The 25,177-nt window shown below is 54.5% G+C and overlaps 1 protein-coding gene across 3 annotated transcripts in view; it reads right to left on the reverse strand.

Annotated features, from left to right (window-relative positions):
- Nucleotides 1-25,177, reverse strand: part of ADAM12 (ADAM metallopeptidase domain 12) — a 281,165-nt gene that overhangs the window by 54,036 nt on the left and 201,952 nt on the right. For all 3 annotated transcript variants that reach the window (XM_075534458.1, XM_075534459.1, XM_075534460.1), the window contains 4 exons: nt 24,530-24,699; nt 20,863-20,947; nt 15,840-15,988; nt 2,411-2,588 (listed from right to left, as the gene is read on the reverse strand). In XM_075534458.1, the coding sequence (XP_075390573.1) occupies nt 2,411-2,588; nt 15,840-15,988; nt 20,863-20,947; nt 24,530-24,699 (582 nt within the window). The remainder of the gene's footprint in view (nt 1-2,410; nt 2,589-15,839; nt 15,989-20,862; nt 20,948-24,529; nt 24,700-25,177) is intronic.

A 25,177-nucleotide genomic window follows, 5' to 3' on the forward strand; every position in this document is an offset into this window, starting at 1 on the left:
GTTGTAGGTTTGGTGGGGAGTTGAAACCACAGGGGTTTGGAAATATGTGCCTCATGGCTTGCCAGTTGAGAGCGTGGACCTGGAAAAACCCCCAGGAGAAGGAGGAAGGCAATATAGGCTTCTCTATGACTCAAAGGCCTCACTGAAGGAAGAACACTGCTGGGGGGATGGGACGTCAAGCCTCAAGTCCTTAACCTGTGAAATGAGCCGAACCCCAGGGAGACCGAGTTGGGCACTGCACGGAGGTAGACCTGGTACTCGGTGAAGGAAACGCGTCTCCCCATCGAGGAAGCTGCCCTGCGATGCAATGTGCAGCTAGGTAGTGAGCCCCCTGGCAAGCCCAGGCCACAAAGATCAGATACTTGAGAACTGGCTCATCTCATGGTGGTAAGGGTGGTCATGGTGGTGAATGCAAGACTGAAGGTGGTGGTGTGATGGGGCTGCCAGTGGTTGTGGAGGATAAAGGTGGAGAGGGTGATGGTCAGGGTGGTGGCTGTAGGACTGACAGTGATGGTGAGGGTGGAGATGGTGGATATGGAAGATGGGGGGAATGGTGACACTGGTGCTAATAGTGAAGCTAATGGGGGTGGTGGTGGTGAGAGAGATGGGATGCCAATGACCGTTGTGTTGGCAGTGGGCCTCGGGTGCCGGAGGCAGTGATGCTGGTACAGTGTGACGGTGATAGCGCTAACATGGTGGTGGTGAGGGTGATGGTAAGGATGGCCATGGTCATGGTGATGACTGTTGGCAGTGATGGTGTAGGTGGGAAGGCAGTGGTGGTGATGGTGACTGAAGGGGGTCATGGTGGTTGAGTGTTGGTGGTGATGGTGGAGGTGGGAAGGCAGTGGTGGTGATGGAGAGGGTGACGGTGGGGATGGCCATGATCACGGTGGCGGTGCTAAGAGTGAGGGCAATGAAGGTGGTGGAGACGGTGATGGCGGCAGCAGCAATGAAAACTGTTATGATCGCAGCCCTGCCGGTCCAGTGGGGTCCAGTGGAGAAATGGCAGCTAGTAAAGTCCTTCCAACCTGGAGAATTTGTGGCTCCACAAACAGCTGTCAGATCTACTTAAATTCATAAGCAACTATAAGGTGCTCACCTCAAAGATAAACCATTTTAAGTCAACATTGGCTTCTTAGAGAAAGATGGGTGATTTAAGCTAATTTCCCCCAGGTAAATGACATGGCCTCCCGGGATTTTTGTCGCTGTTGTTGCATTCTCTCTCCCTTGTTGGTTTCAAGTTTTCCTCCATCAATCCTAGAAAGTGCATCTGGAACCCATAATTAGGACTCCCTCTCGACACCCATGCCCATCAGGCCGAGGAAGAACGACATCCTGCTGAGGACGGTGCCATCATCACCAAGGGCCCCTCAATTTCCCTCCACACCCCAATACTTACTCACCTGGAGCATGCCTGCAGAGGATGCCGGCCTGAGCCCTCTGGGAAGCCTGGGAGAGAAGCTGATTCTACAAACCAGCTGTTTCCACGGGGAGACAGAACTCTGAGGATGCCAGAGTCTCAGCATGATTTCCTTCCATGCTCGAATTCCCCTTCAGAACCACCCTCTGCAATAGCTCATCTTCCTGTGTCCTCACCAACCCCCTGAACTGAGCCAAGTCCTCCTTGACCTTGCCTTCCTCCGGGGTGAGAAGGGCTCCCTCATGTAGACGGGCCTGCGGTATGCACCCCTCACTTGGATGCACTCCAAACACCGCCTCTTGGAGTGCTGGGAGTGCCCTGGGGTCTTAGGTGGGCTCTCTGGGACTCGCCTCCCCCACTCTGCAGCAAATGGAAAAATGGCGGGGCAATGTTGGTGTTGATTCTTTTTACTCAGAAGCCTACAGAACCAGGGCAGTTCCCTGGCCCTTGCTGGAGCCGGGGTTAAAGCAGCCCTTTGCTGGGTAATAATGTTCCCTATTTCTGTCGATTGCTCTTGCTAGCTCACCCAGTGTACAGTTCTGCTAGGGAGACAGGGCTTTGCAGAGAGAGGGAGCTGTGCCAGCAGGGGGTACTTTAATGGGAGGTGACGTGGCTCCTGACTGAAAATGTATGCTACTTATTCACATTCCCCTCTGGTCGCACATCTTATCAAGAGATAGGGATGGTGCTTATTAGCTTTGGAAGCTGGGATCTGCAGCTTGCTTTCCTTTAGACTCAGAGCTAAAAGCCTCTTTATTGTTCTTGTCCTCAGCTGGTCCCAGTCATGACACCCTTCGATAAAGGCGACTCTTTGTCTGTGGGAGCCCAGGGATTCAAACTTAGCCCGGGAGCTAGTTGAAATGCAAGCAAGTGCCCGTCTGGCTTGCGAGGCTGGCTTGGGGTGGCCGGGCATGACTTGTACATCCTGAGTTTCTAGAACTTTCTTACTAGTGTGGCAGGAGGCAGACATTAGGGAGAAGGCTCTCTTACCTCCGGCTCCCCACAGTCACACTCCTCCCCTTCCTCCACGTAGTCATTGCCACACTTCCGGCCCCCCAAGGACTGCTTCACTTCCGGCAGGTTGAAGAGGCACATGCCCATCCCTTTCTCCAGACTGTTCTCCAGGTCCCGCCGGCTGCAGCTGCTGAACACCATGGGAAACGGGTATCTGGGGAAGAAAAGCCCAGGTCAGTCCTCAGGCCAGGGAGTGGCCTTTCCAACCCCACCCGCGCTGCCAGGCATGGAACCTCACCGTACCTCTGCCTGCCACCGGGGCCCAAGCACTCGGCTCACCACGAGGGGCTCTCAGCTCCCTCAGGATACTCAGCCCCGCTGGAGCCAACGGTCCAGTGAGCAAGTGTTTTCACAGGAAAAGAAATGGCTCTCAAGCCAACAGATGGAGACAGAATCTCTGAATCAAGGTTGAGTTCTTGACCGAGTCATTGGAAGGGGATGCTCATATTTGGCAGCTTGATCACATGGATGCATCCCAAGGTCCTCACTGGGAAGCACAAGGGGGAAAAGGTCTAGAAAGGGCTGTGCTCACCAGATCTGTGGTTATGGTGGCGCAGCTCAAGATTTGCCAAAATTGGCCTTCAGGTCTGCAGGGTCAAATTACCATCTCCCCCAAGCACAGCTCCCAGAAAGCGGAGGTGGTCTCCAAGCACGTCCTACTCTAGCCCGAACAGTGCCCCACACAGGGTTAGGGGGCCGAGTCACCACCAGCTCTCAGCAGGGCAGCACATGAACCCTTTATGATGAAGATTTTGGGCGTCACTATACACGACCAAACATACATCCATTCACGGCGTCTGAGTTTATGTCAAAGGCGTTGGCTGCACACTTCCCCGATGTCGCCGTTGTCAGGAGCTCTACTCGTGCCGGGATGTCACCACCACTTTGGATGCTCCGCCCTCCCAGGTTCTTCTCGTCCGTGCTCTAGAGGACTTGCTGTCAGCGGGACTCATCTACATGCTCTTTGTAAAGTCACAGTGCACCTGGCACACACTAACTGAGCCACGCTGTTGGTTCCCTGAGCCCTGGCTTCATGGAAAGGTTTACAAACGATTTCTGGTTCCGCAGTACTGGTGACTGTAGAGCAAGTCTGGTTCCCACAAGCGTGTGAAGATCTGCTTTGGGCGTTTCCTCTTTTTCATTAGGATCAGTCTACTGGGTCCTTGATCAAAACTCCCAGGAGCGGCAGCTGGGCACCATCTACTTCTTCTGGTCTCATGCTAACCCCTGACAAGGGAACATGGGCAGAAGGAACCGAGGTCAACTCGGGTTGAAGGGTCCTTAAGACACGAGGGTCCTTTCCACCTCTCAGGTCAGGTTCATCCAAGGTCCTCAGAGATGTGACCTGGGCCGGCTCATGTGGAGGAAAGGGAAGGGCCCCAGGGGAAGGAAACATACTTCTAGCATCCCGAGTCACTTCATCCAGCAGCTGGGCTCACGGAGCATGGACAGCACTACCCCCTCCCACTTCCCCTCAAGTGAAATTTCCCATCTCAGGCAGCAAGGATGATGAGGCAGAAGATGCCAGAAACCCCAGAAGACTATTACTCAGCGAGGAAGCAGGGTCTGTTGTCCAGCAGGCCCGGCGCCTCCCCCCCACAGGGACACTTACAGGAGGACATTCCACTTGGATCTCCATCAGTTGGCCAAACAGATGCAAGCTGCCGGTTCTCTGAAGCCATCGGACTCCACCCACCACTCCATGATTAAGTTTGGCCAGGTTTCAAGACCATGACCATTTCCCCCTGCCAAACTGATAACACTGCTCTACCCTCCCCCCCCCCCCAAGTGTTTTCGATCAATCTCAGGTTATTAACTTGGGAGAATAATTCTAATCTACAAAGAAATGAATCATTTGCATCCGTGGGCTGCAAAGGCAATCAGCCGTGACTTGCCTTAACGGAGCTCTGTAACACGGCCTCTCTTGGAATCTGTGGAACTCCCCTTGGCAGACAGATTGGTGTAAATATGGGCTCAGCCTTGCCTGCTGCCCCACGCTTGGCCTCTAAGCTCCTTCCCTATGACCACCCCCCCTGCTCATCCACCCCACTGCTTCTCCGTCCATTCTCCGGGGCCACCTCAATGAGGCCCTTTACAGACACAAGCCCTCAGCTACACATGCCGTATCGATCCACATCAACAGCGCCTACTTCGTGAAGCTTCCTCCATTGTTTGTGGGGTGTTCTCTCTCCCACACTGCTGTCTCCTCCGTAAGATTGTACATCTCCGAGAGCAGCAATTGGGAAAATGAACAGGTGGGCATGGGGGGTGGGGGGTGGGTGAGAGAACTATTTGCTAAGACGCATGGCCAGCGTGCTCCTTAGAAGCAAAGGTGGTGGGGCTGTGTCTCACGTCTTTGACTGTGGAGGAGCGCCTCGTGCTTGGTAAGGAAGCCCATGGCAAAGAGGCAGACCCTCCATGAGATGGACTGACGCGGGTTCAAGCACAGCCAGGGCCGCGAAGGTGGGGCAGGACTGCGCAGTGTTTTGCTCTGTGGTGCACAGTTGCGAAGAGTCGGAACGGACCGGATGCCCCAAGAAGAGTAATTGATGGGCCGCCTGCTTCCGGCGGAGCGTTAGGTCGCAAGTCGGCTATTAACCACAAGGCTCGCAGTTTGCTTCCGTGGAAGAAAGGTGTGTAAAGATTCCCAGTCCTGGAAACCCCAAGGGACTGTTCTATGGGGCCACTTTGAGTTGGAAGCAACTTGAGGGCCATGGTTTGGGTTTAGGCTTTTAACAATATGGATTTAAATTTATAAAATGACCCAGGGAAGTCAGTGTGGCCACCCCCTCTTGCAGAGGTGGCAAGAGGACTGCAGGGTTCAGTTAGGGGAGGGCAGGGGCCACCTCTTGATTCCAAGCTCACTAATTAAGGGGACATTCCATGGATTCTGGCTCCCATAGTTTCTGCGGACTCTGACAGAGAAGGCATGTCCGTCCTCTGACCCATGTGAGACTGGACCTGCGGTTTCAACATCTGTGACTTTCAAAGCTGCAAATCTTTACTGTCTTTTCAAGGTCCATTTTCTAAGAGTGCAATGGAGATTATTTTGAAAACCTCCTCTGAGCCCTGGTGCAGCCTTAAAGCTACATTCCCAGCACGCACACCTTTACCTGTTACGGGGCAACCACTACTTCCTATCCACCTGCACGCAAATTAAACCCCGATGCCGCTGGCAAGCCAATTCCGACTCACGTGGCACCTCATGGTAGAGAGGAAGGACGCAGAGAGCAGAGGACCCCGGTCTGCAGTAGTTCATGGAAGTGGGTCACCAGGCCCTTCTTCCGTGGCGCTGAGGGGTGGGTTTGAACTGCCCTGGAGCTGTCGTGGTTATGAGTCAGGTCGCTAGCCACAAGTCGGCAGTTGGCTGCTCACTCCTTGGGAGAAAGATGGGGCTTTGCTCCCACAGAGAGTTACAGACTCAGAAACCTACAGGGGGTTATCCTATGGACTGCCGTGAGGAGGAACCAACAGTGAGCTTCGTGTAGTTGATTCTAGGTTCGTAGCAGAGGGTCCATGGTTTTTGGGTCCTGGGGGACCTTTGCACACTGAGCAACCATCCAGAGAAGGCTCTATGACCCAGTCACACGACTGCTGTCTTCCTTCCCTAGTGCTGCGGTGACAGAGCATGGCTCTCACACACACAGACACTTACTAGCTCACAGTCACTGTTAGGTGCCACTGAACGGTGCCCAGCCCACAGCGAGCCCGTGCACAACAGAATGAAACACTGCCTGGCCCTGGCCCAGCCCCAGCCCCTGGCCCAGCCCCAGCCCCAGCCCCAGCCTCACAAGCGTCCTGATGCTTGAGCCCATCTCCTTGCGGGCCTTCCCCTTTCTTGGATGTCAAATAAGGCAGGCAGGAGAAGGACAGACACATCTGAATTAGAACGCTGGAGAAGAACATTGTAAGGCACCCTGCACTGCTAAGCAGACAAATCAATCTGTCTTGGAAGAGGTGTGCCCAGAATGCTCCTTATAGGCAAAGATGGTGAGACTTCGTCTTATGTACTTGGGCCATGTTGTCAGGAGAGACCTCAGTCCCTGGATAAGGACATGCCACCGAGTCAATGCTGGCTGATAGTCCCCCCCACCCCGCTCCGGGTATCTGCAGCTGTCACTGTGTATGGGAGAAGGAAGCCAGGCGTCCTCTCCAGGACCTGCTGCCGGCTTCTAACCGACACCGTGCGGATCACAGCCCTATTCACAACCATGACACCACCAGGGCGCCCATTGGGGGCAGGGAAACTCAGTTCCATTCCCTTGCACTTGCTTCGGAACCCAGCATTCGGCCACTGGCCTCTCCCAGGCTTGTCTCTTCCCTCTCTCAACCACCATCTTATGCTCTGGAGCCTTGACCGGGGCTCAGGGCATCCATGACCTCCAGGCCCAGGGGCTGGCAGGGTAAAACGTTCAGTCTCAGTTTCACTGGCAGTTTTCAGCAAGCTCGTCACAATGTAATTTTTAGCACTTCTGATACATGGTCTCAAATGTCAGGAAAGTTGCTAATTGGCAATGTTACAATGTAACAATATCCGAGAACTCTTCAGAGAAGAACCCTCTGAGATGATTCTCCCCTCTGCCCACCCAGAAACAAGTGTGGGCATGTGGGGCTGTGCTCCATGCTTGGACAGGTCATGTCCCTCTAACACAGCCACCAGGGACTCTCAAAGCTCCAAACTCAGGGCCCTGGACTCCATTCTGATTCACAGCGACCCTATAGGGCAGGGCTGAATGGCCCCTCTGGGTTTCTGAGGCTGAGACTCTGAATGGGAACAGAAAACCTCGACTTTCTCCCAAGGAGCAGCTGGTGATTTCGAGCTGCTGACCTTGTAGGGAGCAGCCCAGCATGGAACCATTAGGCTGGCAGGGGAACCTGAGCGCGAGGTGAGAGAGAGCAGGCAGGTGGAACAGACAGATGGACAACCCTGGGGGAAACAGAGGACACCGATGGGCTCCCACACTTGGTGCATTCCCGGCAGAGGGTGCCTGCCACCGAAGTGACCGAGCTGACCCCAGACAGGGGCTACATCTGCCTCAACAAATCCACAGCCCCCAAACCGTCTTCTTACAGCGATCACCCCTGCCCCCTGAAATCTTGGGGTGACTTGCATGGAGCCAATCCTCAGCCTTGGCACAGCCAGCAAGTTATTAGAAATTATCTGGACATGCTGAAGTGAGCTGGGCAGGGAAGGGGGTAGAATCTGCTAGGCAGTGGTTTCCTGGGCCCCCCATCAGTTCCCCCCCCCCCGCCCCCCCCCAATGACCCTCTGGCAGAGTCAGAAGTGAGCGGAGGAAGGAGGAAAGAGCTTAGCGCTGAGTAGTGAGGCAGGAAGCCTGGGCGGAAGTCAGCAGTCCACACAGGGCCAGCTGGTACCGGCAGCACAGTGCCGCAGGCACCCCCGGCCGACAGAGGAAGTGACAGATTCCCTTTGCTGGAGGTTCCCCTCTTCCCTGAGCTGAATCAGGGGACCAAGTTTAACGCCCCCATGTGCTCTCCCAGACCAGCACATCACTAATTCTGTCACACATCTATGGAATGGGGCAGCACTGGTCACCTCACATACTGAGGGCCACTGGGCTCTGCCTTCATGCTGAAGCTGGGGGGGTTCACCCAGCACCCCTGGGTCCAGCCACGCCAAGGGGATCCCCCGAGGAGTTTACACCAACAAAGGATGGGGGATCCTTGCGCTAAGTCTGGGCTGGGGGTCACTGTGTCCAGCAGAGGTGTACCCTCAGAAGGCCATCTCTCTCGAACAGCACAACGTGAACCTGGTGAGCCCCGTGGGGCTGACCCAGCGAACCCACCAGATGGGGCCACAGGAAACTCTCAAAGCCAGGCCCAAGGATCCAAGAGGCCCTTGGTAGGACATCCAATCGCTGACAAATAACAAGGTCCTGGACCCTGCACGGAGCCATCTGCAGCCCATTACAGCTCATGCTCCCAACATGTGAACGCTGACCTCCACTCCGCCTCCAAGGAGACCAATTAAACTGCAAATGCCCCTCTCCAGAATGCCCAATCAGCACACACCAGCTGAGCTCTGCTCATGTGGGAGGAACCCGAGAGGCTCCTGGGAGTTAGAGGGTGGGGTGGGGTGGGGTGGGGAGGGGGCTGCACTGTCCGTACGTGCACTAATGGCCATCTGATCCTGGACCCAGTCCTGACCAGCAAGGACCTCATGGACAGGGGCACAGACTTCCCACAAAAGGGACTTTCCACCCCCCATGCCATTGGCCATGGTGATAGGCACGGATCCTGGCAGAGGTGGGTATGAGTTCCACAGCCTTGGGCTGACAACTGCCCAAGGCTTTTCCAGGATGGGGCATGCCCAGAGGCAGCTCCAGGGGCTGGTCAGGGGCCAGTGAGGTTCCTGAGCATGCTGCCGCAGTGGACATACTGGGATGGATCCTGCTAGATGGTTCTGAGTGCAAATCTGTGACAAGACACATACTTGTCATCAAGTATGACAGAAAGAGCCGTCTACACCGCCAAGCCACCCAGACAGGGCTGAAGTCCACGTGCGCCTGTCCCCACGTCCAGCTGAGCTCCAGCACTGAGGTGCCAAGAAGCAGGCTGGGATGCAGCATGGGAAGGACCAGTCCCTTCTGGTGACTGGGAAGCGCAGGCCCTGTTCACAGGCACGTGGCGTGGGCGGGGTAAGGTGCAAGAGCCAGCAGCTGCAGGCTGATGCCAAGTCTACCCTGCCTGCGCCTCGGCTCTCTATCTGTAAAATGGAAGCGATTTGACTGGTTCTTTTCTCTCCCAGGCCTGACGGGTAAGGAGAAAGGTGTCAGAGCTCTCTGTACACTGGGGCATCCCCGGTTCCCTGCCGTGATGGGCTCTTATTCAGAAAGGCTTTACGCTTTACATGCACGCACGCACCCTGCACTTACCCCACACTAAGCAGACTTCCTGAAGGTGCCCCAGCAGCCAAGACTCAGCAGTTTGAAAGGAAGTGACTCTTGCCACTCAGCTGTCTGAGGAACAAGGTTCTCAACTGCCTGCTCATCTGGGATTTCTCAGATCTTGGTGGTTGCTGTATGTTTACTTTTATTTTGCTATTTGTTGAACGGTGTCAATGCTTACAAGAACTGCGAGTCTATTGAGAGATGAGGCACATACTGAACCTGGCAATGTGGCAAACACTGGAGCTGGCATGACAAGAGCACCACGAGCGTCTGCAGTGACCACCTACCTATCCATCAGCCCCTCCCCACCATCCATCCATTCACCCACCCACTCACCAGACATCCTCATACCCAGTTATAGATGTACCACCCATCCACCTACCCATCATCCGTTCATACATCCTCCTGCCCATTCCTCCTCCATTCACCTGCCACCACCCATCCACCCACCCATCCATCCCTCATCAATCCACCCAGCACCCATCTATCCACTCATCCATCATCCATCCACTCATCCATCATCCACCCACTCATCCCTCCTCCATTCACCCACCACCATTGATCCCCCTACCCACCCATCCCTCACTCACCTACCTACAATCTGTCCACCCATCCGTCCAGCCACCATCTAATACACCCAACCCTCATCTACCTACCTACCTACCGTCTGTCCATCCACCCGTCCATCCAATCACCTACCCCTCATCTATCTACCCACTCTCTGTCCATCATCCATCCATCCATCCATCTACCCACCCCTTATCCATGTATCCTATCTGCCCAGCCATTCACCTACCCATTCCTCATCCATCTAGCCAACACCTACTTACCTTATCCATCCACTCACCTACTCTCAACTACCCTCCATCCATCCATCCATCCATCCATCCATCCATCCATCTGGTTCAGAAACATCTACCACGTGCCAGGCTTCTGACCTCCCCAGCTTCAGGCAGAGCCTTCCAGGCATAGCCGGTTAGAGGGAGGCCCAGCTTTCATTCTGACCTCACACCGTGACCTCCATACCACGCGGCCCGGGGACAGGAAGCAGCAGCGGGTGTGGGCGTGTAGGAGGGGGACGGAGGGATTGGCACGGCTTCAGCAATCATGTTTTCACATGTGTTCTACCACAAAATAAAACGCTGGATTAACAAGCCAATGACAGGAAATAATTTGCGGCTGTCGTAACACGAGTTGGAGGGGCCTGCAGAAGAAATGTTTTAAAGACGGGACCTCGGTTTATCCACCTCATGGAGGTTCTACGAGGACAGTGCCCTCTGTTGAAGCCACTGTAACCCCCAAACGTAGCCAGGGCCACCCCATGTGGAAAACACCCCGGGGGCTGGAGCCCAGGGATGCCCATCAGGCTTGTCTGTTCAGAGTGCGGCTCCCAGGAGGCAGCAGAGGCCCAGCACAGAGCGGCTCTCATCCTGTGCCGCGGCCCCTGCTGCTGCAGGGCTGACGTGGGTGAAGGTGGAGAGGCAGGGTGCTGGGTTCCAGCACCACCCTGTCCCGCTGCTTCGACTTTCGCTCCTTTGAAAACGAGTCTTAAAGAAAGAGGAGGGGGAAAAAGTCCCCCTGCAGGAAGAGCCGATACAGGCAATCATTTTTTCCCAATTCTATTCTGGAAAGCGCCGTTTGCTGACAAATGTATTCATGATATCCAATAGCTCTCTTTAAGTTCAAAAGTGGGTGAGGGCTCATTATCTGTAGTCTGCACCGTTTCACAAGACCAGGCTTCAAGCACATCTGCCGAGAGCCGGGCTTTCCGCCTACGTCGTCAATCTATCAATTCCCGCCGCACCCAGAGCTCAGAGGAGTCTGTTTTCTGCTGAAAATCACAGTTCATTGTATTCCCCCTGGAAGCTGCTCTCAGACTCCTCCACTCAGAAAGACATTGAGCACGGCCACCAGACAAGCTAGCAATTCTCAGGGAGCGATCCGCCTAACTCCCACACTTCAGGCATCAGCTGAGGCTGGACTTTTATTTCAGAATGCTCACCAGCACCCTTTCAAACCTTTCCTCCGTGGCCACCATGAACTCTTAAGCCATGACATTATTGCTATGCATAGAAACGTACCTGTGCTGCTTAGAGGCACATATAGAAGAACTTAAAGATGAGATGTTGTGTGACCAGACACCCACGAGAACCCCTCACCAGAGCCTGGGACTCTTCCCATCCAGAGAAGCCAAGGGCCCTTCATGCTGTGTTGATGAACAGTCTTTCTCTCTAGGACCCAGCACACAGTAGGGACATGGCCAGAACTGGCTGAGGACATGAGTGGTTTTGCTGCGTGTGTGTGTGTGTGTGTGTGTGTGTGTAGGAGGGGGTCACCTCCCCTACTTGGTGAGCCCCATTTTTCATGGGAGGCAGGGCTTTGTGAACTCGGCCATTCAGATCCAGCAGGCCTGCTCATATCCTGACCGCTGTGCAGAGGACAAAGCAACACTCCAATTCACTGCCACGGAGTCCCTGCCAACCGCCCCGTGGGTTTCTGAGACTGTGACTCTGACAGGAGTTGAAAGCCTTCTCTTTCCCCCGAGGAGCGGCTGGTGGTTTCCAACCACTGAATGTTCTGTTCGCAGGTCAACATTCACCACCACACGACCAGGGCTTAGGAAGGCAGTCAAGTACACGTTGGCAGCAACAGAGAGCTCAAACGTAGCAGTGGTCTGTCCATCTGTAAGTCAGGTGGCCAGGCATTACCGCTGACTCACCGCTAGCCAGTCTGCTAATGGAGGGTCTCTGTTTAACAGAGCAGGGGGTTCTAGATGCCTGTTGATGACACTAAAATGAAACTAGAATTTATGAATATATCACTTTCAATAGAACCCCTCCCTTTTTTTAAAGCATAGAACCAAGTTCCTTAATTTAAGGACCCTTGGGAATCGGCTGGCTGGCAGTGAGTTTGGTTTGGGATGTGTGTTTTCTCAAATGACAGTGAAGCCCCATAATTTTAGGAGCCCTGCTGGCTCTGTGAGACAAGCAGTGTGCTGCTGACTCTAAATTGGTGGTTCAAACTCACCAGCTACTCCGATAGAGAAAGACGAGGCTGTCTAACTCCACCAAAGATTGAGAGTCTCAGAAACCCCAAAGGGGTCTCTGTGCATTAGAGATGACTTGATGTTAGCGAGGCTCTTAAGCCCCTTTCTGTAGCCAGCTATAGCAGCCCTGATCCTATGGGCTTTTCTTCATAGGAAGAAATCTTAGAACTCATACCACATTGCGTCCTGAGCTAAAAGCTTCCGTGACAGCCACCTGGAGACACAGTGCAGGTTTGTGGCACAATGGCAGGGCTCAGGGGGTGGCATTGTGGCAGCATGCAGGTTACCACGCTGCTGGAAGCGATGCCACCAGAATGTCAAATGCAACCAGTGCCAGCCATGGTGCAGCGATCTCAGCACAGGTGGGCCTGGTCAGCTCCTGAGGAGAGCCAGGCGGTCGCCCCACGGACAACAGACCCTTCTCTCTCTCACTTGCTTTGCCATCGTGTGCGTGTGTGTAGGGGGCGGGGGGTGGAGCCTGGGAAGCCATCATGCCCGGTGATGTGGAGGCTCTGTGGGGTGGGGGGAGCCCAGTGGCATGGAGGCTCCATGGGGATGTAGGACCCCCACCCCAACCCCCACCCATGAGGCCGAGATGGACTTACACAAACAGCTGCAACAACAGCCTGCAGTCACAGATTTTTCCAGAATTTCTGAAGTCCCCTACCCGTGCTCTTTAAAAAGGAATCCCCCCCACCCCCTACAATAAAAACCTCTAGGAAATAACATTTATGATTGTGCTAAATATTCTTGCTAAAAGCATCCAAGTAATTCATGCTTCTCTTACTTGGAGAAATGAGACATACTTAAGCCTTCCACTTGTAAAGACTGTGTGCTCAATGAAGCTCATTAATGGGTTAGACCCAATTGAGTCGAAATCCCCACACACATTGCTAGAGTTTGCTTTTGCCAAAGAGCAATTTCCAAGACGGGTTTTAACTGCTAACTACCCAAAGACATAAAACACACCCTTCTCAACGGCACTCAGAGACTCGCTGTGTTTCATGACACAGGCAACAGAAGCAACTGTCTCCCACCACGCCTGCAACACAGCCAGACACGTGTCCCTCAGCTTACCAGACCTCGCTCTAGCCTAAAGTCTGCAGACCTTGGGCCCAAGTGGTCAATGACTGCAGCTGGTTAGTGGTCAAACTTAGGATTCTGGGGTGCTTTGAGAAGGCATACACGGCCTCTATTAGGAACCACCAGTCATTCCAAGTCTCGGAAATCCACAGGGGGTTGTTCTACACTGTCCTGTAGGGTCGCAGAGTGACGTGCACTGGATGGCAGCGGGTTTGTTGTCTGGGGTGCAGGGATGCGCTATCGACAGCCCGTTTCTGTGAGATCCGGTGGGACTCCCGTGTCATGGAAGCAGTCGTTGACTCCTGGCTTTGAGAGTCCCCTTGGAGACTGAGACATAACACAGGGACTTCAATGAATGAATCCTCTCCACACTCATCACGCATGCCTGACTCTAGTGGGCGGAAGATGCCGGAAGGATGAAGATGCCGGAAGGATGGTGTGCACCTGGGCGCATGACCACTTCTAAGGAGCCATCCGAGAATAAGGTGCTGGGGGTGCCGTGGCAGCCGTGGCTGTGACTCTCTCCGAATGGTTCTCAGTGACTTCCAGGAGGAATCCCGAAGAGAGGCCGGACAGAGTCTTGATCCCTCCAGCGCCGCTCCAGGCAAGCACTGATCACCCACTTCGCATTTGTGGTGTTACAGTTTGCAAAGACACAAGACCTGACTGGGTCAGCGCCCCCTGGGGTCCCTCTGGCTTTAGAGAACCACACTTCTGAGAATGCCGAAGACGGGGCCGTCCAGGAGCCCCGAGCCGGGTGACGAGGGGCTGGCTCTGAGGCCTGACCTCCCTCTTGCCAGGAGCGTTTGCGAATAATCCACCCACTTGCTTAAGAGGTTTCCATCTGCGGAAATTAAAAACACCTCTCTCTGGATGGGGCTGTGAGATCACTATAGGAGAACCTGTGGACAATCTTTACACATCAGTACAAGCGTGCACGTGGCTAAAAAGGTATCCCTCAGACAGAGGCTCCTAACCACCCCAGTCCGGCAAGGGGAAGAAGCTCCACAGCTCCCCATGTCACCACTGCCGCATTCCCCCCTCCCCTCCCCCTCCCGGCTCGCACATGCCTGGGGGCTGCGGGTCCTGACCTCCTGCACTGCCAGGAGACAGCAGTTGAACACACAGGCATGAAGATGAGTGGGGGGAGAAAGGAGAGGGAAACCTGAGGGGAGGGGAGACTGGGAAGCTGAAAAGGGGCAAGTGGGAAGGGAGAGGAGGGAGGCAGGGGAAGGGGAGAAGGAATACAGGGAGGAGAGGGAGGCGAGAGACTGCTAGGAGAAACATTTTCTAATTTTCACCCAAACTGCCCAGGGTACCTGAAGGCAGCATGTGACTGCGTCTCTGAGATCCCTAACGGTAAGAACCACAGGCTCTTCGGTAGGTCCCCTCTACACCAGCACAGGGGCAAATCCTTGCGTGAGTGAGTTGGGGGGTAGGAGATGGGCAGATGGGTAGCAACTCTCTGATCTCCAAGGAGGACCCGATTCCTACAAAGGGATTCTTCCCCGGCCAGCCGCTCTGCCAAGGCCGGCCTCTGGGTGCTTCCCGCTCCCAAGGACTCCTGGGAGCCGAGGCAGCTTTGAAGCTTTCAAAAGGTTCGATCTGTTTTTCTCTCTATTGTGGTGCTTGCCGCCCCGCTCGCTGGGACAAACGCACGTGCTCCTTTGCCGGTGGAATCCCCCCAACTGCCAGAGTTCCAGTCTGCGATGGGACCCGAGGGGCTGCAGACCACGTGGTCGTCTCTAGCCCCTCTAAGTGGCACCGGTCCCCACCTCCTGCGTGCAGGACGATGCTACACAGTGTCATCCCTTTCACTGCGGCTGAACCAAGGCTTGAAGAGCCATCAGCTGCAGGGCGCCCTGTACCGAGGATCGACGGAAACAGACACAGTGCTTCCTTCCAACCGCAAGGGCCTGGAAACGGACCAGCGTCCAAGCTCCGTTTGCACATGCCCTCATAGACACAAACACCTCCCCTTGTCACCCCACCCCCACCCTGGGGACACATAACCCTTTGCCCAGTGGGTCTGTGAGTCCCCCAGATGGCTGACTCTTCAATTCCTGAGGGACCGGAGGTGGGCTTGTAGGGGAATTTCCAGGTTCTCCACCAACATGGAATTCCCCCGTCCCAGCACATCTCACGGAAGAGGCTGGCCCCTGTGCCACGTGGCCCTACCAGACAGTGTCCCACGATTCTCCCAGAGTAGCATGGCTCACTCTCATTCCATGGGCAGCAATTTCCTTCTAGTGGGTGGGGTGGGGGGCTTGGCCTGAAAACCAAGGGGACTTGGGGCTCAGCTCTTTCCCAGTATGCGGTACCCGCTGTGACCGGACGTGGCCAGCAGCCGGAGGCAGACACTTGCCCGGTTGAAGGGTTCATGATGCAGCCCCCCTTCTCTGCAGCTGTCTTGCAGTTACAGCCCCTCTCCAGCGTGTCGTGGTTCATCCCGAAATTGTGTCCCAGCTCGTGTGCCAGGGTCACGGCCGCGCCCACGGGGCTGTCCGAATGGTCCTCAGAGAAAACACAAGAGCACAGATGTGAGGTTCCCATCAGCCCCCTCCTCTGGTCACCCCCCATTGGTCCCTTCCATGAGTGTGGGACTTCACCCAATGCCCGGCAGGGGAAGAACGCAGAGCCCCAGAGGTCAGAGTAAACTTGGAAAGCAAACTGGATGGGTTTCCTGAATCATCCGAGGCCCTGTCTTCTGAGGAATGTCTGCCTCTCCCTGTGGAAGGTCCCTCAATGGAGAAGCCACGGCAGTCACCACCATCCTGCCTCCCACCAGCCCTCATTGGCCACCGGCCAGTGGAGGAAGCACCATCCCTTCTTCAGAGGAAGGGGGAGAAAGCTCATTCTCCCATGGGCGAGCCAAGGGCCCTTCAGCTCTTGGTGGAGAATGATGTGGAAAGAAGCTGGTAGGCGGGATAAGGCCTGCACAGGTCTCACTCGACATGCCCATTGGCAGCTCAACTTCAAAGAGGAGGGTAATTGGAAAATCTGCCCCATTCACATAACAGCTAACCACGCTGCGGGGCTGCAGACTCACTGGGTGAGACTGGTAATTCCGGGATGCCTCCCTCCAGCAGCTCCTTTTACTCTTGTGGAGACCTGGGAAACAGCTGGAAATGTCTGACTCTCTGGCTTCTCAAGGGTTCACACATCTGCTTGGTTTTAGCATTGGGTGCGCCATTCAGCAAGTGCTGCATGCCTCCCCTCACAGTGAGTGGGGTGCTTGGATGACTGGGTTCAAATAGATACTAGAAAAGAGCTACAGCTAGTCCTTCAACTTGAACGGACTGACATTCATTAAGGACTGAACATCAATGGCAGAAACGTCCCCTGGAATGGGGCTTCTGAAAAGGCCTGGACACCAGCCAAGCACAGCAGAACCTCGTTGATGCCTACCCTGCACTCCCCAAGGAGCCCTGGGGGTGCTGCAGGGTCAGCGCTGGGGTGCAAGCCACAGGTTCATGGTTCAAACCCACGGTGGTAGTTACATCATCCGTTGTCAGTTTGAGACTTAAGATGGAAAGGGTAGAGTTTAGTCTGTTCAATCAGGTCATAGCTTGATGACCTTGTTTGGAGGTGCTAAGGGGATAAACAGCTTGCTAGAGGCAGGATACACACTCACTCCCTGCGAGACATTCCTGTGGAAAAGACACACTCACTCCCTTCTCCACATTCCTGTGGAAAAGAGCCTTGGAGCTGAAGGAACCATGTGGAGACCCACACCAGTGCTGAGATGCTTCCACCGCCACTGGATCCACAAGACTTTCCACCCACTGCCTGTGATCCTCCTGCATTCGGCATCATTGCATGTGTTTTGTGAGTCAGAAGAGTAATTTATAGATTGATATCGGACATATGGGCTAATACCAGACTTAAGGACTTGATCTGGACTGGGCTGGGCTGTTTCCTCAATATTTGATTGCTCTTGTATATAAATCTCTTTCTTATACACATATGAGTATCTCCCTGGATGTGTTTCTCTAATCTACCCAGACCGGAACACCCACCATCACTTTGTGGAGAACAATGAGACTGTCTGCTCTTATGAAACCTATGGTAAGGCCGTTCGGAGTCAGAATGGAGCCCTGGTGGTACATTGGGCTGACCCCTGGGCTACTAACCACAGGTCAGCAGTTCGAACCCATCAGCTGCTTCAGGGGAGAAAGACGAGGTTTCCTGCTCCCGTACAAACGCCTAGCCTTGGAAACCCAAAGGGCAGTTCTACTCTGGGTCTCTGTCAGAATGGACTCAGTGGAAGTTGCGCTAGTTTTTGTTGTTGTTGTTGCTATTTTGATGAGTGGGAATTGACTCGATGGTATTGAGTTTGGCATTTTTGGCTGGATTGGTATTGTTTGGCTTGTTGGTTTTGTAGTACCCAGGCAAGAGACACGCGACTTTCCCAGAGGTTTTCAAGGGGGACAGCGGTGCTGTGGTTCGCAGGAAACATTCTTCCAGAGACACACAGCCTTCATGGGGTCTCTTGGGACGAGGTGTGTTGGGTTATGTGCCACCCTATCAGTTGGTTGGTGGTTTTTAGTTCCTGCTGCGGCTGCCTGAGACAAGGATACCACGGTGGGGAGTCGAGTTATTCTCAGAATAGATGAAATATCTAATAAATGACTTTGTTTTGGTCTTACGGTTTCCTTTTGTAGGAAGCTTTGCAAGGATGTTTCAGGAAATCAGTTTTCAAGAACAACGCCCTCCGGCGAAGAGACGAGGCCCTTAGAGTGAAAGGTGGGACAGAGCCTTCTTGGGCACAAGAGTGGAAGAATTCACCCTGAAAATGACAACTCTCCTCCAATTACCTTGTGCCCCTGAAAAATCTCAGGCTCGTTCTTAGTCACCCAGTCATCTTACATCCTCCGACACCCCCGTGCCTACGGACAGAACGGCTCTTCAGAGCCTGATGCACAGTGCACAACTCTAAGAGGGAAAACACGAAAAATAAAAGGGCCCTGTGTTTGCGGCACCTCCCGAATCAAGCCCACGGCGGCCCAGGTGGACAGAAAGGTCTGGCTTTCAGTGGCCGGAACAAATGGTTCACTCTCTCTTGAAAGCAAGAGAAAACAGTTCGCAGAAACTCCATTTTCCATTTCACTGAGAATCTTCTTCCCTTTGTTATGTTTGCCTTTCTGACCGGTGGGTTGTCGCAGAGAAGGCCGACTGATGCACTCGACTGGCGGTGCGCTGGTGGTGCAGTGGATAAAGCACTGGGCTGCTAGCTGAAAGGTCAGCAGCCTGAACACACCCGTCTGTCCTCTGAGGGTGAAAGATGAGGCGTCTGGGCCCACGAACACTTGCAGCTTCAATCCCCCTATGGAGCAGCCTGCCTGCACCCCACAGTGTTACTCCGGAGTTGGAATGTTCCTCCAGGCACTGGGTTTCTTTGCTGCTGTTCACTGGACTTTCAGAGTCAATGGAGAGGCGCTGTCTACAAGTGCTGGATCTGATCACCTGTCGGCCTGCTTGGGTCTCTGACCCCTCATGGTCTAGGGTGCTGAGGCCCTCCCACTCTGACCACATGCACTTGCTTTTGGGATCAGCCAGGGGTGATGCCAAGGGACATTCATGGGGCCAGAAGTGCAGATTGCTTTCCTGGTGTTGATGTTGACCCTGACTCACTCGCTGCAGTCCCCAAGGGCGGCTACATCTGCCACTATCATTTGCCTTCGGGTCTTTAAAACACAGGCTTCTATGTACGCCTTTCATGAAAGCAGCTCAGAAAAATGATGGTGTGGAAAAAGAAGGATGGACAAACGGACACAGAAGGAAGGGACTTGAGGTGATTGGATTGATTGGGTGGAGGAACCTGCCACGCTTGGGGAGATTCCCATTTTAGCTCTTGGAGAACAAACACATATACACAGACATGCACACATATGCATACATATACACACATACACACAAACACACAGAGACACACAGAGCGCGAGAGTGTGTGAGTCCAATTTTAAGTGGCAGTGTCAGTAGCAATGGACCATGGAGACACGACACACAAATTCTTCCCTCTTGAAACATCACCAAGTGGGAACCACTCTCCAGCAGGTGCCCTGGCAGAGGCCCGACAGCAGGTTCAAAGGAAACCAGGAAGGAGCCGGCTCGGGAAGGAGCCGGCTCGGGAAGGAGCCGGCTCGGGAAGGAGCCCGCTCGGGAAGGAGCCCGCTCGGGAAGGAGCCCGCTCGGGAAGGAGCCCGCTCGGGAAGGAGCCCGCTCGGGAAGGAGCCCGCTCGGGAAGGAGCCCGCTCGGGAAGGAGCCCGCTCGGGAAGGAGCCCGCTCGGGAAGGAGCCCGCAGAAACCCGGGGACGGGCCGCCCTCCAGACAGTCACTTGAGCTTCTCAGTCCAACTCTTGGTGACATTGTTGGCCACCACTGGGCCCATCAGAAAACCAAACTCACCGCCACCAAGGCACTGCTGACTCACAGGGACCCCCCAGTGGGCTGCCCAGCCTGACTGTTGATGGGACTAGAAAGCCCTAAGCCTCTCGACCTCGGAGTGGCGGGTGGTTTCTGTGGCCCATGCAGGTAACCACTACACCTGCAGGGCTCCTCCCCACGGCCCATGGCAGTGAGCAGGCCTGCCGAGCCTCTCTGGCCTTTACCGGGGTCATAGGTGAGGTGAGAGCGACACTCAGCAGGACGTCTCCTGCCTGTTGGTACAACAGCCCTGACACTAACATTCTCTTTGAAGAGTGGATGGCACTGAAGGTTCCCCAGAAGGGCCGGATCCACTTGTTGACTCTTCATTCGCTCTACATGAGTGGCCTGCAGGGGTTCTCTCTGGGGACCGACACACAGGGGACACCAAGTGTTTGGAACCAGGAGAGTGGGGTGGGGCACCCTTTCCTCTAGTGATGGGCTGGTGGGGAGCCAGAGTCTTGTGTTGGGCAGCCTACTCGAAAGGCCTCGTTCCCTCTTTGCCCCCAAGAAGCAAGTCTCCAAGAGTCTTCCCACATGTTTTTTTTTTCCTTCCACAAACACGGACTGGGCGCACAGACGAAACCACCCTTATACACAGCCAATGGGGCTCTCGGCGTCCCAAGGACAGCATTAAACAGACCAGCATTGTATACACCCGCCAGGAGGGGTGTCAAGCTTTGTGGGGAGGTGTGTAGTTACAAACCTCCCACCTTGGGGCTCCCGGGTGTGGAGTGGAACCATTAAGAAGCCATCCTGACCATGCCATCTCTGAGTGGCCGAAAGCCGAGCGGCATCTTTAGGGGAGGCGATGATCAAGTCTTTCTCCCAGGGCCCCTGAGAATGGAATCTAAAGAGCGTGGAAGAAAGTGACTTCTCTTCCCAAAGTCTGCCAGGAGGAGTATTTGGCCTGGCAGTCATCAGGAAAAGAAAGGGGTTCTGGGTAATTCCCAGGACTTACCATGACAACACCTCCAGACTGCTCAGCGGTGCACATGCTCATGATGGGCGCCATGCCAATGGTGGTCCCTTGGAAATGCACCCCACTGGGAAGGGAAAGGAGAGGAAGAGACTTGTGAATCTAACATGGGGGAAGAGGTTCTGCCACGTGAGATCCTGCTGGAAGTGCCTGTCTTCTGACAAGAAGTATGAGAGGCTATGCCAAACTAGGAAGTCGGCGGCTTCACAGGTAACCCCTTTTTAAAAAAGCAAAAATCTCCTTTCAAATGAACTCTCCAGTTACAGCCCAGTCCCCCCACTCCCACCTCCCCGCTGTGGACTTCTGGTCTCAAATCCCAGAGAACGGCCAGTCACTCTGTCTGCAAGGACAACCGCCTCCTTCTGATTTCCTGATGGGCTGGGGAGTGCCCTGTGCCTTCCCGCAGTGCAGGCGGACCTGGAGGCAGACAACAGCCACAGAGGGGTCTCGGAGTGACCACAGGAACACCCTGGGGCATGCTCTAGATCTTTCCCTGGAGCGGCAATGACCGCCTGGTGTAAATCATTGCGATAAGACCAAAGAACCCCAAACTGTGTTTTGCTCCTAAAGCATGCATGACATTGACACCGGGGGCTCGTGTGGAATAGGCGTGCACCCAGAGGGAAAGCTCCAGTTTGGATGACCTCTGGGTTTGGGCAGGCGCACCCTCACACTTGCCGTCTCCACTTGATCAGCGAGGTGAACGCGACTGGAAATCTGTTCCCGAAACACATGGCTGAATTCAATTCTGTAAGTTAGAACTTCAACCTTGCATGTGTCTGCTGAACCTGCTTGGGAGGGAACACATGACTTGCCCATGCCCTCTTGGTCATGGATGTACAAAGAATACGCATAGCGGGAGGAGCTTGACATTTTGGCAGTGGCTGGTGAGCCAGATCGTGGTAAAAGCATATGAAGCCTCTCTGTGAACGTGCACCGTACTGCTGCCTCGTGCAGGATAGGGGTGGGAGGGGGTGGGTGCAATGTCTATGTGTGTATCCCGTAAAGGATTTTATTTCAGATAATAGTGATTCATTTGTTTGTAAAAACGTATTTATGGCCCTCAAATAATTTTTAAATAGCTGTGAGAGGCAGGATGGGCTCTTTTGTCTCAAGAGCTTCCGGACAGTGCAGGCTGTTGACAGGTGGATTGACAACTACAATGTCGGTGGGTGTGTCTATACGGCACCCTGGTGGTGTAGACAGAGGTGCCTCACATGAGAGGCCTGGTGATGGGGCTCGTGAAAAATTCCACACAGCACAATTCTGCCCTGTGACACATGAGGTCGCCGTGCATCAGAATCAACTTGGCTGTGATTGGTTGGCATTCTTGGTCTCACATAGACCCTAATAGACGCCGCTGCAGATACATATACACACACACATGCACATGTATGTGCATGTACATATGAATACACACAAACACATAAAACACGGTTATCTAAGAGGCTGATTGATTTCCTGAGATTCAAGATGAACAGGTTCCGGTTTTCTCCTCTCTGGGAGGAACTGGGGGAACAAGTGAAAACAGACTCCAGGTATCTGCAGCACGGTGTTAGCGTTTCAGGAACCAATTGATGCAAAAATACCAGGCAACCAAAACAGCCCAGAAATACAAGACGGCATCCCTGGGGAAATGGCCAAGTCCATGACGAGAGGATGCCACAGGCCTGGGTACACAGACACTGGGGACGTGAGAGTGGCCGGGACCGCCTGCAACTTTCCTTCACTTTCTCCAAAGCTGGACGTGATGGGCCAAGGCAAAAGGTCTCTGTCCCCAAAGTTATCCCGTCGGCGGCCTAAGCTGCATGAGGCAGGAGCAGTGGCACACGCCGTTTAGGGACTTGTAATAAAGGGGTCTGTCGATCCTGAGAGAGTTCACCTCACGCTCGTTTAAAACCCGACACTGCTTTCTCCGTGTAACTGTGCGGGAATTTCCCACAAGGTGTCCTGCAGCCCCTTTCTACTGTTAACTTACTACGATGCTCTGTGATGCTGCCGTGTTGCGTTGTTATGCCATGTTGTGACTCGGTGTTGCTTTGTTGTGCTTATATGGCGCCCTGGTGGTGTAGTTGCTTAGCCGTTAGGCTTCCCATCACAAGATCGGCAGTTTGAAACCACCAACTGCTCTGTGGGAGAAAGAGGAGGCTTTCTACTCCCACAGAGCTTAGTCTCAGAAACCCACAGGGGCAGTTCTGCTGTCCTGTAGGGTCCTGATGAGTTGAACCGCCTGGGTGGCAGTGAGTTTTGGATTGCATGTAATTATGTTTTGCTATGCTTTATGTTATGTTGTGTGACACTGTTACATTAAGCTGTTGCTACGCCTTATTGTTAATTATCTCTGACATTTCATTATGTTATAAAACTATGCCTATTAACTATGCCTAAAACGGTGACATGTTGTCATTGTCATACGCTGTTGCTGTGTGATGCTGCAATGTCACATTGGGACAATAGTTGCTCTGTGACGTGCTTTCGGGATTTTACTCGGAAGTGGGTTTCCCTCTCATTCTCACAGCACTCTTCACTCTGGAGCTTCCTGTTTAACTTTCAGCCCCCCCATTGTGGACCCCCCCCCCAAGCAGGGGGCTTGGCGGTCTAGATCACCACCGCCCCCTCGGAAGTGCTCAGTACGCGTCGACTGGCAGGAAGGACACGGCTGTCTTCGCAGACCTAGAGAACCGGAGGCAAGCCGGCAAAGCAGGAAGAGGGATGACAATGACATGCCTCCAGGAACCGAGAACATCCGCCCAGAGGGACTGTCCTCTGCTCTCGCAGAAAGGCTGGACGCCAATGATGAGAAAGACCAAGAGCTTTGGTGGAAAACAGCCCACGGAGGACAATCTTCCTCAGGATCAACTGGCTGTCCTTGGAGTCGATCCCGACACGGAGCTGCCTGGGCTGGGGCAGGTCACCGCTCTGTTCCACAGCATGCTCCATGACTTCTCAGATGATAAGCTCCAGGCCTTTCTTGCTAGGTGCTCTGGCAAGAAACTAGATTTAAACCTCCAACCCTCTGCTACTGGCCGGGCATGCAGATTATGGGTCCCCAGGGAACCCACAGGAGCCCTGCAGTACAATGGCTCAGTGCTAGCTACGAAGGAGAATGTTGGCGGTTCAGACCCGAGACTGGCTCTGTGGGACAAAGACCCCCCCCCCCGCTCAGCTGCCCCCGTGAGGACTGCAGCCGAGGAGACCCCCACTCAGCTGCCTCCATGAGGACTGCAGCCGAGGAGACCCCACTCAGCTGCCCCCGTGAGGACTGCAGCCGAGGAGACTCCCGCTCAGCTGCCCCCGTGAGGACTGCAGCCGAGAAGACCCCAGGAAAGCTGGGGGGTCCCCCTGTGAGGAGTGCAGGCGAGGAGACCCCCAGGGAAGCTGGGGGTCCTGTAGGGTGGCTGTGTATTAGACCTGGCAGCACATGGCCACAGGAACTCCAAGTCAAGAGGGAGACCACAGACACGTGCAGAGATGAGGACGGCGATGGAGGGGGAGTTCCGGGGGTGACTGGAAGGAGCCTGGTCCAGCACGCCCACCACTCCAGGCCAGCAGGGCTGTCTCCCTGGGCCCTGGGCACTCTGCAGAGCCATCTGCAACCGTGGGTGTGCCCGGGTGAGGGCGAGAGCAGACGGTGCTCCGAGAGCCCTACCTGACGAGCTGGGCGTTGTCGTGGGCGCGCCGGGGCAGCAGCCTCATCTTTCTCCAGTCCAGGAACTCGTGCAGGCTGGTGAAGGGGTCCTGGCTTATGGAGCACTTGTCCACGTCGGTCCACACCTCCACCGCCACCAGCACAATGCGGATGTTCAGGGCTCTGTAAAACTGAGCACACGGGTCACCTGTGGGGAGCACGCTGCCCGGCCCAGAGCCCACCTGCATGGTTGGAGCATCATCTGCCGGGCTGAGGGGTGGGCACGCTGCCATCCTCTTCCTTTCCCTCCCCCTCACGGGGCCATTCCAATGCACACAATCGCATGGGGTGGGGTGGAAGGATGCCATGAGCTGAGCTAGGTGGGATCTCAGACTCCGCTGTGGATCACTTCGCTGTGATGACTAGCATTTCTAGGGTCTGCCCCAGCTTTGCACAGAACCCTCGCGTCACAGGGTTCCCTTAAAATGTGCATGTAGATGCTGCTATAGCTAAAGGCCGCCAGGTAGTGTCTGCCGCAAGGAAAACAAGGAGCTGTGCTGCACTTCTGCCAAACACAATCCTTTGTTCAAAATGTCCCATCGCCAAAGTCCAGAAAAGGAGCCTGTGTTCCTTTCTCAGCAGACTCAAGACTTGGGGGTCATGATCAGA

The sequence above is a fragment of the Tenrec ecaudatus genome, chromosome 16, assembly GCF_050624435.1.
Source record: "Tenrec ecaudatus isolate mTenEca1 chromosome 16, mTenEca1.hap1, whole genome shotgun sequence".
NCBI lineage: Eukaryota > Metazoa > Chordata > Mammalia > Afrosoricida > Tenrecidae > Tenrec > Tenrec ecaudatus.